The 14,336-nt window shown below is 34.0% G+C and overlaps 1 protein-coding gene across 1 annotated transcript; it reads left to right on the forward strand.

Annotated features, from left to right (window-relative positions):
* Positions 1-2,876: 2,876 nt before the first annotated feature.
* On the forward strand, positions 2,877-13,475 carry LOC306869842 (uncharacterized protein). Its single transcript, XM_079416769.1, has 10 exons — positions 2,877-3,356; positions 5,047-5,196; positions 5,358-5,540; positions 5,642-5,758; positions 5,848-6,024; positions 8,243-8,338; positions 8,784-8,887; positions 11,089-11,283; positions 11,951-12,099; positions 13,173-13,475. The coding sequence occupies exons 1-10, from the start codon at positions 3,159-3,161 to the stop codon at positions 13,289-13,291; spliced, it is 1,488 nt and encodes a 495-aa protein (XP_079272895.1). The 5' UTR covers positions 2,877-3,158; the 3' UTR covers positions 13,292-13,475.
* Positions 13,476-14,336: the final 861 nt, after the last annotated feature.

Consider the following 14,336-nt stretch of genomic DNA (forward strand, 5'->3'; position numbering starts at 1 on the left):
AAAAAAATGAAAATTCTGTCATTAATTACTCACCCTCATGTCGTTCCAAACCCATAAGATCTTCGTTTATCTTCGGAACACAAATTAAGATATTTTTGATGAAATCTGAGAGCTCTCTGACCCTCACATATAGATAGCAACGCAACTGACACATTTAAGGCCCAGAAAGGTAAGGACATCGTTAAAACAGTCCATGTGACATCAGTGGTTCAACAATAATGTTATCAATCTATGAGAGTACTTTTTATGTGAAAAGAACCAAAAATAACTACTTCATTCAACAATTTATTCTCTTCTGTGTCAGTCTTCGACACAATTCAGGAGAGTACCATGAATAAATGGTGGCGGAGACTGATCAGAAGAGAAGAAATCCTTGTTTTTGTTTTCTTTGCGCACAAAAAATATTCTCGTAGCTTTATACGTCTGCTGTCTATGAAGGGTCAGAAAGCTCTCAGATTTCATCAAAAATATCTTAATTTCAAATTAAGCTTCAAAAATTTCATTTTTTGGTGAACTATCCCTTTAAGACACTTTTTCAAAAGCACATTGTGAATGTTTAGTTGAAACATTTAACACGCCAAGACAGATTCACTTTCAGAGATGTCAGGGTATTTCAATGTGATTGCGCTGGCTTGACAAACCCTTCAAGATAAATCCACCAATTCAGCACAGTCCTACAGATTAATTATAGTTTAATTATGTTTGTTTAATTACAACTATGGGCTTTCATTACCAATTTGATATTATCATATATATGCGGTGGAGGGGGAATAAAACAATATTTTATTACATGCTTTGCGCAACAACTATTATAGATATATAAAAAAACAATAACAAATAAAAATGACAAAAAACATAATTACAAAAAAATTCATTAAAATAAAAAAGTAAAATACAAAAATAAACACTAAATATTCAAAATCTAGTAGTATCTAAAAAATAACTAAAACTAAAACTTAATAAAAGCTATAGACAGTCTATGTAGATTTTTTTAAGTTTGAGTTATTTTAGTTCATCAAGTTTGCAGTAAGGTAGCCAGTGTCTCCGCTACTAGTGTCATCTAGCAGAACTACAAAATAAAGCAAGTTTTCAAACAGCTTTAGCAAACATACCTTTCGCGCATCATGACTCAGACATCGCAAACAACTCTTATGGGTCTATAAAAGTCATGGCATGGCATGGCACAAATAAAAGCAGGCTATTTTCAACAAAAGTTCCAAAATATTAGGCATATTTTAACTTTACATTTAACTTACCAGCTAGTACCAGTATACAGCATATTGTTCAACCAGTATAACCATTTTTGGGGAAAAAAAACTTCAGAATACCATAGCAACCATTTAGCAGAATACTCTACTGTAATTGCGTAACAACCATTCAGTACACCCTAACCAAAATTTTTATTTTTTTATGTTTATGCATGTAAATGTAACAAATAGAGTCAATATAAAAATTCAAATAGAGTCAATATAAAAATTCAGAGTCCATAACAGAAACTCTGTATGGTAATATATATATATATATATATATGTAGCCCAATATAATTTTTTTATGTGTACATATATAATTCTTTTTTTCTTTTTCTTTTTTGAAAACGCCTGCCCTAGACACTGTTCAAATAACTTATAACCCAGAACACCATAACATCATAGCAATGCGCAACCAGCCAAAAGCAGTGCTCTAGCAACACCCTAGAACCCACCTAACTAGGTCTATATGTGTTTGAACAACCCATGTATTCAAACTACACTCTAAAATATGGATTGACCCAATTTTTGGATTAAAAAAAATAATTGAAAAATTAACCCATCAGTTGGGTTAGTCCATATTTGAGCCAAATTTGAGATGAAACAACCCTGTTGTACACTTCAAGAGACTTTGTCAAGCCAACAGTGAATGTTTGTCTTTCCTTTTCTAGTTTTATCATTTCCTGTTTTTATTTTGGTGAATGTAGCCTAAATGACAAGTAGATATGATCTGTAATAAAGATGTTAAATAAGATTGAGAAAGACCTGAATGCAATCTTTCACATATTTGTTGTTATTTTGCCCAGTGTTTCTCCTGCTCATAATCTGAGCATTATGTAATCATGTCTTTCTCACTGAAGTTCATACTGTTCCTGAAAAGGGAGAGACAATGTGCATGCTGATTCACACAAAGGACACAGTAGGCTCCTTGTTATGCAAGGGCAGGGCCGTTGAGAACAGGCATTGTAAAGGGACCAGGCTGTTCTTGTGTTGATTCATACCCATGCATAAATGTATAAATTGGAGACAGAAACCCAAATATGCGCAGGGAATGCTAATAGATTACCCTGTGGAAAAACAATGAAGCCAAAACAGTTTCAAGCATGAACAAAAGTTTAAAAAATACTAGCATTAATAGGCGTGGAAGCTTAAAAATAAAAAAGTAATTGCGACTTTTGATATTACAACTTGGGAGTTTGTTTGTTTATCTCGCAATTCTGAATTGAAATCTCATTCGTTATAACCTCGCAAAGTTATGAGACGTTTTAGTTTTTTTTTTTATTATTCCTTGATGGAAACGGGCTTCCATAAGTAGGGGCATTACAGTTACAGTGCCCATTTAAAATGATAACACGACCGTTTCAAGTTATATTTTTTATAATAATAGTAACACAGCCCCGTTTAAAATCGATACACAATATAAATCAGATTTATAAGAATTTGAAGGATATGGAATCCTGTGAAAAAAACACTATATTTAATTGTAGTCACTGTGGAACTAAAACTAGCAGGTATTCTTTTTCCCATCGAACTTTCATTTAGGAGCACATCGAGTTTTGAATGACGTTACTTTCAACGAATAAGAGCGCGTATCTTCACAAGCTGCAGCCAATAGAATCATAAATGGGCGTGTCTGGAATGTTGTGATTCTCTTAGCGTCATTGACAACAGAGCTTTAATTCTGACAGTTACAGCAATGGAGATATTAACGCTATTTGTATGAGGACAGTAACAATATTATCCACCGCTGTACCGTCAAAAGACACCTATAAAGAAGTTTTGTTTTTGCTCGAAGGATCGGTGTCTTGCGTGGTAAAAAGGTGTGAACATCAGTGACTCCCAAAATGCTATAAATGATAGTTATACGTTAAGTTACTCATTCATATCTAAGTTACCAGGTTTTACTTGAAAATGTATCATGCAAAAACAGCTAAAGAAAGGGTTTGCTCTTCGATATCACAAAAGAAGTTCTTGCACGAAAACAAAAGGATAACCATTGGAAGCAGGAGAAAGGCCAAAGATGTGAGAGTGTTGGCAGAGAGGAACCCGGCTGTGGCGCCTGTGGGTGTTTGGGTGGAGAGCGGCGATGAGAGTCAGGAGCATCCCGCGGTAAGAACTTGCACTAATATGATATATATATGTGACCCTAGAACTCAAAACCAGTCATAAGTAGCACAGGCAGTTATAGCCAACAATACATTGTATGAGTCAAAATTATCCATTTTTCTTTTATGCCAAAAATCATTAGGATATTAAGTAAAGATCATGTTCCATGAAGATATTTTGTAAATTTCCTACCGTAAATATATTAAAACTTCATTTTTGATTAGTAATATCCATTTCTAAGAACATCACTTGGACAACTTCAAAGGCGATTTTCTCAGTATTCAGATTTTTTTTTTGCACCCTCAGATTCCAGATTTTCAAATAACGTTAGTTGTATCTCAGCCAAATATTGTCCTCTCCTAACAAACCAATGGAAATGAAAAGCTTATTTATTCAGCTTTCAGATGACGGATTATGTATGTAATTAAAACGAAAAGAAGAAACGGACCCTTATGACTGTTTTTGTGGTCCAGGGTCACATATAATAACATGAGAGCTGTAGAGATGTTGAATACCAGCTTCCTTGACTGGCACTTTCCACTGTTACGGTACATGTTGATGTCTCATAGCAGGATGATTTTGGTCTGTCTCACAATGAAAAGGAAATTTATGGGAAAAGAAATAAAATATTAATTAACAGTAATCACAATCCAACATTTGGGCCCAAACTAGCTTATTAGCTGCTACTGAGTAAAATCTCAATTTTGAAATAAAATAATAATAATTTAAAAAAAAAATTAAAACTTAAAGAAAAGCTCATTTAATTCCACCTAGTTGCCCAGGCAACATTTCTATTTTTTATTAAAGTTGAAGTATTAAAACTAAAACTGAAAAAAAAAAAAATATATATATATATAATTATAATAATTATTATTTATTTATTTTTTATTTTTTTCCAGTTTTAGTTTTAATACTTGTATATATATACATACAGCTAAAAAATGGTTTTAAATCAGTTATTTCTATCTTTTGCTGTAATGTGTCAGTGGGAAATATCAGTTTACATTTACAAACATTCATTTTGCCATTAATATTAGTCATATTTATAATTAATTAATAATAATATAATTAATAATTAATATTGTCATTAGTAATAATCCAGTGAGATTTTTGTTTGCACAAGGAGTCTGACAACAGCCAGTGCTCCACACAGAGATCTGATCTCACCGTCATCCAGTCTGTCTGGAATCACATGAAGAAACAGAACAAACTGAGACTAAATCCAGAAGAACTGTGGCAACGTCTCCAAGATGCTTCAAAAAACCTCCCTGCAAAGCTACAGCACTGTTAAAAGTTTTAGGCACTTGTGTAAAAATGCTGCAAAATAAGGATGCTGTAAAAAATAATGTCATAAATAGATTTTCTTTATCAATTAACTTCTATTAACTAAATTAAATCAACATTTGGTGTGATCATCCTTTGCATTTAAAGCAGCTTTTGCCCTAGGTACACTTGCACATAGTTTTTCAGATAGCTTTGCATTTAGGTTTCTTGAAGCATCTTTGAGACATATTTTTGGACATATCCCAAATTAGGGTAACACAAATTGTAAACCCAAATAAATAGACTTATTGACCTCTTGAAACTGAAGAATTTGTGGAAAGCTCCTACTAGCAGGTATCTGATGCTGACAGCTAAAGGATTCACAGCCACACATGTCCTGTAAATGTATCCCTGTGTGTGTGTGTGGAAGATCCGGGCTTTGCTCACAGAAGAGCTTCTGGAGGAGACCAGACGAGAAAAAGAGGAGAGTCTGCGCCGATTTCAGGATGCAGTTCGTGAACGTGTGTCGCAGCAGGCCAGTCTGCGCAAACAACAGCAGCTACTGAAATCATACGAGACCGTAAGAAATCACCTTATGACACCTTATTCTTAAAAAAAAAAAAAAAAAGCCTGACTTTGCTTTACTTGCAACTTTAAATGGTAATGAAAATTCCAAATGTGTCCTAACAAATTCTCAAATACCCAAACTCATAAAATTATTCATGTGAGCTCTATCTTCAGGTTGAATGTGAGAGCAAAGTATTGCAACAAACCAGCAAAGCAGCCTATCGTCTTACACCTCAAACCAATTTATTCCCTTCCTGGACACATGGGGAGCGAGCAATCTGCAGTCCCAGCTCTCGCTGTGTCAGCGCTCTGGGGACGGAGGCTGTTTCTTTACATCACCATACACATAATATACGGGTATTTACAGAGCATGATCCTTATACATCTGTGTGGATCATTTTGCTTGTGTGATTTGGCTGAACAGAGATGTAAGGATGAGTTTCTTTACGCTTGTCCAGGTCAGTAAAGTCAGGAAGCAGGTGAGACACAGACTAGCTGCTCGTCAGACAGTGCAAGAGGGTGATGAACTCTCACAGCTACCTGGTGGGAGATGGAAAAGATCCACAGCTAGAGAAGTGAGTCATGCATGATGCATATGGGTCATTTTTGAGACCTGAATGTTCAGTGTTGTAGTATTAATATATTCGCGTTTTGTTATATACAGAAACCTGAATCACACACTTGGAAAGATCAGAAGGATTATACTGAAAGTAGAAATGATGGAGGAGAGGAAAACGAGCAGGATGTTGAAGTGGAAGATGAGATGCTGTTGGGGCAACATGATCAACCTCTTCATTTGCATCGCCACAGAAGCAAGACTGTAACTTTTCAGAATGATATGGTAAGAAGATCTTGTGTGGTTTAAAAGGATAATTCACCCAAAAATGAAAATTCTGTCATTAATTACTAACTCTCATGTAGTTTCAAACCTGTTAGACCTTCGTTTATCTTCGGAACACAAATTAAGATGTTTTCATGAAATCCGAGAGCTTTCTGATCCTTCACAGACAGCAAGGGTCCTACCGCGGTCAGTGCACAGAAACGTAGTGAGGACATCGTTAAAGTAGTTCATGTGAAATCAGTGGTTCAACCGTAATTTTATGAAGCTATGAGAATACTTTTTATGTGCCATTTTGGAGAGTACCACGATGCACGTGCTTTTTCTTCATGTGAACAACGCATGCGTTGTGATCAGAGTTCGCGTTAACCGAAAATTCTCCGTCACTGACGGAATTTTTTTAGCAGTGACGGAAAAATCTGAAGGCCGTCCGTCGCTTTGGCAGATTACACTGAGGGTGATCTATTGTCATTTATAACTGTAATTCCTAGGCCTGTCCAGTTGGTGGCGAGTGTGCTCCAGTGAGGCAGCAGAGCACGCTATCATCCCCAGAACAAAAATAAAAATGTTTGCTATGCCTTTGATTATGCACAGGCGAGTATTAGTAAAGCGAATCGCTTGATCTGAGGTGTCTACAGCGATCACACCACATTAAAGAGCACCAAAACGGTATTTGTTGCTTGAATTTCCTAATAAAATGGACAGAATTTGAAATCTGAAACTGTATTTCATAGCAAAAGTAACAATGCACAAGCCTACTGTGCATTCATCAAATGAAAACAGCATCGATTGGGAGTTAAGAAACGATATTGGTTCATAAAAATCTATTAAAATAGAGAAATCGTTTGTTTGTTTTTTTTACCCAGCACTAGCAATATTTTATTGTTTTTATTGTTTCCGCTGTCACTGCGGTGTGTGTTGAACATGAAAAGTGATGCAATCTCTGTTCATCTGTTCTCTTCATAAATAAATAAATGCATAAGACCCCTTTAGGTTCATTATTAAAAATGAAAACATGAACAAAAATGAAAGCAATTAAATGGGTTATTATAATTAAAATATGAAAATTAAAATGACGGATAATAATAGATTATGATGGAATTTTTAAGACCCTGTCCGTCAAAATGACGGACAATATTAAAGTCTTACACAACCTCTGGTCGTGATACTCTCCAGAGGAGAAGATTTGTTAAATAAAGTCGTTATTTTTGTTTGCTTTGCATACAAAAAGTTTTCAATGTCCTTACTACGTTTCTGTGCCTTGATCATGTAGGACCCTTGCGGTCTATGGAGGGTCAAAGAGCTCTCGGATTTCATCAAAAAGATCTTAATTTGTGTTCTGAAGATGAACGGAGGTCTTACGGGTTTGGAACAACATGGCGCTGAGTAATTAATTACAGAATTAAAATTTTTGGGTGAACTATCCCTTTAAATGTAGTCTCAGATGGCACACCCACATTCGTAGACATACAAGTTTAGAGGTTTTTATCAGTACACTTTGCTTACAAGTGACCTGGCTGCTACAATTCAATAAGTTCCTCTGCAGAAGAGCCAGTATTTTCCAAAGTGTTTGAGGCTTGTGGTATAGGATATTTGAAAAACAGTGAAGAGTTAACAAGATCCATGAGAATAACATTATATTATGCTTTCTTATGTTTGTTAAAAGCATATAAAGGCAGCTGTGTATTTTTGGTTAAAGACTCAATTTATACATTGAAAAATTACTATTATAAACATATCTAAAATATTGTATTAAATATTTCGATTCTATTATGTTACATTATAAAAAAAAATTCTACTTATATTTTTATATTTATATTTTATAGTTATTATATATTTTAATTTTTTACTCTAAACCTTCCTATCACACAACCTTGCGGCCCCCTGCTGGTCCCTGAACAACCGTTTGAAAACCCCTGGTCTATTGTTTTTATTTTTGTTTGTTTTAACCTGCATGAGATACTAGGGAGTCTGCAAAAAGGAATTTTTAAATTCACCTGTCCCTAAACATCGCATACTGGTTTTACAAATAACTTAGACATTCTCTTCGTGTTTAAGTGGGCGCTTCAGAATAAGTATGTACTTTCTGAATCTGTGCTGTTCAAGCTGTCTTACACCAAGTAACCCTTATATAAAAGCAATGTAATATACTGTAATATACTATTATTATATAATACAATCCCTTGTATTATTTCATGCATACATGTTGGTGTCTCTGCAGGTGTATGAGCCAGATCCCACTGTTTCATTCACAACTGACTACAGAGCTTCCCAAGTGCTTTGGCCTCATGAGAATCAGGAGGAGGTGAAGAGGCAGGTGGGGAATCATGCTTTATTTAAAAAAAATTATTAGGGAGATAAATGTACATTTTTATAATTGTGGCAAAGAAAGTTTACATTTAAAATAACTGTTGTCTATTTTAATATATTTTAAAATCACTGCCACATTATCCATACAAATTCATTATAATATGCTGATTTGCTGCTCAAGAAATATTTCTTATTAGCGCAGTTGTGCTGCTTAATATTTTTGCGCAAACGGTGATGATTTTTTCGGTATTGAAATAAAAATATTTAGATTTCTATTGAATAAATACATTCGTTGAATAAATTATATTGCATATTGAATTAATGTTTTCAGTGTGACAGTTGATACATTTAATGGATCACTGATTAATAAAAATATAATTTCTTGTAGTGGATTTAGTCTTGATTTAGGTGAAATCTTTGTTTTCTTCAAAGTGCTAACTGTATCATTTCAGAGACAGTCTCAGTTCCTCATATATCGACGCCACTTCATGGACGTTGAGCGAGAGCAAGTTAAGGAGCACCAAAGGCACAGGAAACATCTGAAGAGAACTGCAAGGTCAAATCTCACCACATGTTTACAAGTATCTTCTCTACAACAGCATCGCATTTACATTGCTTATCTCACTTCTACTAAAAAGGTCTATTTTCATTTCTTTCCGCATAATGGTTGCTCACTTCTCTTTTGGTGTCTCTCTTGTATTCAGGCTATAGTAAGTAGTTTACATGACTGACTAGTTACTGTAAAATAATGATAATACTGGACTAATAGAACTGGTAGAATGATTGCTAGGTCTTCGACACAAAGACCTAACCCTAACTATTATGGATTTTCATATAACTCGACTAATAGAGCATGAGACTTGCAATGCTAAATTCAAGTATTTTATTCCCAGGAAAAGACACGTCAAAATGTATACTCTTTATAGATGATATAGAATTTAGTTAAAAATAAATCATTTCAAACTTAATTTATATGTATGTGCACATTTTTACGGAGCCCCGCACATGACATGCAGGAAAAACATAGTAGGCTAAATCGTGTGCACATGATTTACGAATTCGTTCTCTCGATTTGATAAAACGTGCACTCGATTTGGTAATTTGTTCCCTCAATTTGCTAAATCGTGCACATGATTTATAAATCGAGGGAACGAATTAGTAAATTGTGCGCATGATTTAGCAAATCGAGGGAACGAATTAGTAAATCGTGCGATTTAGTAGGGGTGTAAGAAAATATCGATTCACGTGAGTATCGCGATATTTTGTTTGGCGATACTGTATCGATTCTCCAAAACGGAATATCAAAAAATATCGGATATAAAAAAAATTATAAATAAATAAAATCATACAAGATTCATGGCAGTTGTTTCGTTTTGAGTTCATATCCCGACCGCTAGTCTTCATCTCTGAACTTAAACAGTGACAGGAAAAACTAGCATCAGGGCACTCCACTAATGTTAGTGCTAATATAGTTCACTGCCAGTAATGGAGGATGAAAGAATTGTTCCAGTTCTCGTTTCGGTGTACAAAGCTGAAGTGTAGCACCATTTGGGCTTTTGTGATAATGTCCGCCCCGGGACCGCGGACTCGGTAGAGTTGCTGTGCAGCTGCAGCTTTCTCATAATTCGGGGGTGTTTTGTGCAGTTGGGGCGGTGCTTGCGTCGCGGTCTCTGCGATTCCACGCAGAACATAAATACAAACTGAAAAACCTGTGAAATCCAAGTTGAAAAGTTCTGAGAATGTTTGACATCTGTATTTATTTGATTGTTTTACAATTGTTTTGTTTTCTTTGGGAATCCTACAAGCACTTTATTTTTCATTGATATTAAGCAGATGTAATTTTTTGTTCAGATCAAATGTTATTACATTGCATGTCACAATTGTAAACTTAAACTGTGAACCTTTAAAGTAGAGTCTATAAATATATCTATAATAATATATATATATAATATTCAGCACTTGAATATTTCCCCCTTTACTCGTACTGTACAAAAAGTGGTTCAATAATGTTGAATGTTACAGGGACTGATTATTGCAAATGCAGATTCTAGTGTGTTCTGCAGTGTTTTCTGGTTAAACTATTTTTATTTATTTGTTTTTTGCTAAGGTTTGCATATGGTGGTGTGTTCTTAATGACAGCTTTCCTAAAAAAATATATCTATTCCTAAAATAAGAAATATCCCAATATATCGCCTTGCTTACAGTATCGCAATATATCGTATCGCAACCCCTGTATCGTGATACGTATCGTATCGCCAGATTCTTGCCAATACACAGCCCTACGATTTAGCAAATCGAGAAACGAATTAGCAAATCGTGTGCACAATTTAGCAAATCGAGGAAACTAATAAGTAAATCATGCGCACAATTTAGCAAATCGAGGGAACGAATTAGTAAATCGTGCACAAAATTTAGCAATTGAGGGAACAAATTGGTAATCGTGTGCACGTTTTATTATTTTTTTCTTGCCTGTCATGTGCGGGACTCTGTACATTTTATCTACACTTAATTTAACGTAAACATTCTTTTTGAATTTACAAAAATATTTTATTAAAATTTACAAAAAAGTTCATTTTAAGTTCAGTTCAAAAGTTTATTTTAGTAATCTGTCCTTAAGCCTAAGTGTATTTTTTGTACTGTTGAAGCAAGTAATCACACATCATTTTTCTTTTATTAAGTTGTCCAAGAACACAAAAGACTTCATGTTGCGCTTTATAATTTCTTTTATAAACTATGAGAACTTTTTTCTGTGTGTAGAATTAAGAATGAAAAAGAACAACTCAGGAAAGCAGAGGAGAAGAAGATGGAGAGGCAGCGACAGCAGGAGGTGGAAAGAAAAGACATGGCTGAGAGGGAGTATTTGATTTTGGAGCGATTGAGGCTTGATGAGGAGGAGGCAGCAGAGAAGGTAGAGAGACGAGAGAAAACAAAGAGGAACAAAGAAAGCAAACGGTATATACTGCCCAAGTTATCTTGCTATGAGTATGTTCATTATAAGCATAAATACATCAAAAGTTTGGGGTGGGAAGTTTGAAAAAGAAAATCTATTATACTCACCGAGGCTTCATTTATTTGATCACGAATACAGTAAAATATTATTAAATTAAAAGATTTAACTGTTTTCTATTTGAATATGTTTTAAAATGCAATTTATTTCTGTGATATCAAAGCTGAATTTTTAGCAGTCATAACTCTAAACTTCAGTGTCTCCTGATTCTTCAGAAATCATTCTAATATACTAACTTGGTGCTTAAAAAACATTTATTATTATTGTTATTATTATTATCCATATTAAAACCCGTTGTACTGCTTAGTATTTTTGAAGAAACCATGGTGCATTTTTTTCAGGATTCTTTAATGAATAGAAAGTTCAAAAGAACATCATTCATTTCAAATAAAAATCTTTTGTAACATTATAAATGCCTTTACTGTCACTTTTGATCAATTTAATGCATCCTTGCTCACTAAAAGTATTAATAAAAAAAAAATAAACATCTTACTGACCCCAAAATATAACCATAAACAAAACATAACTTCTATTGTTTTCCATTCAGTAGATTAGAATTATGCTTTAATCATATGTAAAGAGCTGTTGTGGCATGTGATGATTGTGAGACAGGTACATTGAGGCCATGCAGGCTCTAATGAAAGAGAAGCTGGAGAAGGATAAAACAGAACTGCCTCCTCTGTGCTGCTGTGGAGACTCTTTCTGGGACAGTCATCCAGATACCTGCGCCAACAACTGCATCTTCTACAACAATCCGAAAGGTAAACTACTCACTCTGGGTCCCCTTAGTTTTTATTATAATTATAAAGTATTCTACTTTTCTTTGTCTTGTTACTCTGTGTATAGGGTAATTCTGAGTTTTTGTCCAAGTGACACAATATTTTGTTAGGAGCTTGGCATGGCATTGTGTGTGGCATAGCCCCGCCCACAGACAAATATCATTGGTCCTTAATCCTGTACCTCATAACTGAACTTCAGAAATGTTCTGATTGGTTGTGATTGTGTTGCTGGGAAACTTGTCACGTTGTGCCTTTTTTTATGTCATAAATGTTCTTACTCACAGTACCATGACTTGACAGACAATGCATGTGGGACCTGTCACAACTGACATCTTTTGTTTTTCCACTTTCCATGACAGAGTATAACAGTACATATTTTTACCAGACAGTCTGAAGTTTAATCATGGATTTAGTTCATCACAGCAACAGCCTTATTTTATGACAAGATAAAAAATTTTTATAAATACCCTTCTGAAAAAAGATTTCATACTTTTAAAAAGAGTACTTATTATGAAGGAATATACTTCAAAACAATATATTCAAGTGAAAGTGAATCAAATGTTTTACAATCACACAATTAAATGAAAATATATTATATTGTGTATCTTTAAAATATGGTTAAAGTTTACCGCCAAATGAACTGACAAGCTAAACTAAAATAGAATTGAATGTACTTTCTTTTGAAACTTGTATGTTACATATTGAATTTATATTTGCTATATGTAATGTATTTTAAATGCATTTTAAAAATAACTGTTAATAACTTTTGCATTATTACAAGTGTACCTATTAATGGTATACTTAAGTGAGTTAAAAAACAATAACCATGAAAGTATTCTTCAAGTACATTTAAGTGGCATTTTATGTTATTAATATTGTATCTGCAAATATAGTTTTTAAAATATACTTTTAAGATTACAAGTACACATAAAGTACAATTAAGCGCACTTCTTCTTCACAAAGGTAATCGTGACCACATTGCTCAACTTTTTTGATACTGACATTTATTCAACTTTAGAGTTTATTTATTGGTCATGTTTTATTGTTTTCTGCAGCGTATACTCAGGCTCTGCAGTCTGTCTTGCTAAGCTGTGATCTGAAGGAAGGAGGCTTTGGACAGCATTCGTCCACCTGGAAGGCGTCCTCTATAGATGTCCATTTTCAAAGGAAGTGATTGTATTCCATCTTTAGAGTCAATATTGAACATGTTTTAAGACTGGACAGCCTGAAGTGTTATGTTGTATTAACATGGTGTGATTTTTTTTATTGCTCTCATAGATGGTTTTAAAATACCTGACATACCTCTATGTAATTTTTTACAGCATTTTTACTGTTTTAATAAACCTTACTGAACTGGGAAAAATCAACTGCTGTGATTGTTTATTATGTCACAACTTGGTTTTCTTAACCTAAATGCAGGCAAATGTGTATGTGACCTTTGTACAGTTATTCAGTCATTATCCACACAAAGTGCCTCATCATATGCTTCAGGTTGAGAAGTCAGTAAATGAATGGCAGTCACATTTATTTCTGTCTTCATCTGTGGAAATAAGAAGTATTTATTTCCATTCCAGGAAGCAACATCATAATTTCTAGTCAAGGTTAAATATGTTAGGTTTGATTGGTGAAATCTTGGGCTTATTTCATGTATGATATGCTGCATAATAACTATAAAAAGTGTATTTCATCTGCTCATGAATTTAAAGGATTTGGATAATATATAGTAAGAACATAAAGGCATGAACACTGTACTAAAGGTGTGTTAAAGTTATATATATATATATATATAATAGTTCTAATTAAATATATTAGTAAATATTTTAGGTCTAACAGGTTTTGCTGCAAGAAAAAAAAAAGCTGAAGAACTGTTATACAAAGAACATACAAAAATCAATGCCAGTGGTGAGTACAACTGAAAATACAATAACAGGATGAATAATTAGAAAAACATTATAAAATGACAAAGTGAGACAGTTTTAAGTGCTTTAGAGTTGCTGGATGTAAGAAGAGTGTCCAGGATTGAAGTTTTTTACAGAAAACAAAGTAGGGCTTAGCACCCTGAAATTTACAACCCGAATTCCGGAAAAGTTGGGGTGTTTTTTTTTACATTTGAATAAAATGAAAACTAAAAGAATTTCAAATCACATGAGCCAATATTTTATTTGCACAGAATCATGCCGATGAGTGATGCAGTGTCTTCTGAGGGCACGAAGACCACG

The sequence above is a fragment of the Barbus barbus genome, assembly GCF_936440315.1.
Source record: "Barbus barbus genome assembly, chromosome: 5".
Lineage (NCBI taxonomy): Eukaryota > Metazoa > Chordata > Actinopteri > Cypriniformes > Cyprinidae > Barbus > Barbus barbus.

Bases quoted from the DNA above. Each gene is read 5' to 3' on its own strand.
- LOC306869842 (XM_079416769.1), top strand. From the start codon at position 3,159: ATGTATCATGCAAAAACAGCTAAAGAAAGGGTTTGCTCTTCGATATCA. The intron at 3,357-5,046 runs GTAAGAACTTGC...TGTGTGTGGAAG, and splicing joins AGAGTCAGGAGCATCCCGCG to ATCCGGGCTTTGCTCACAGA. The intron at 6,025-8,242 runs GTAAGAAGATCT...GTGTCTCTGCAG, and splicing joins TAACTTTTCAGAATGATATG to GTGTATGAGCCAGATCCCAC.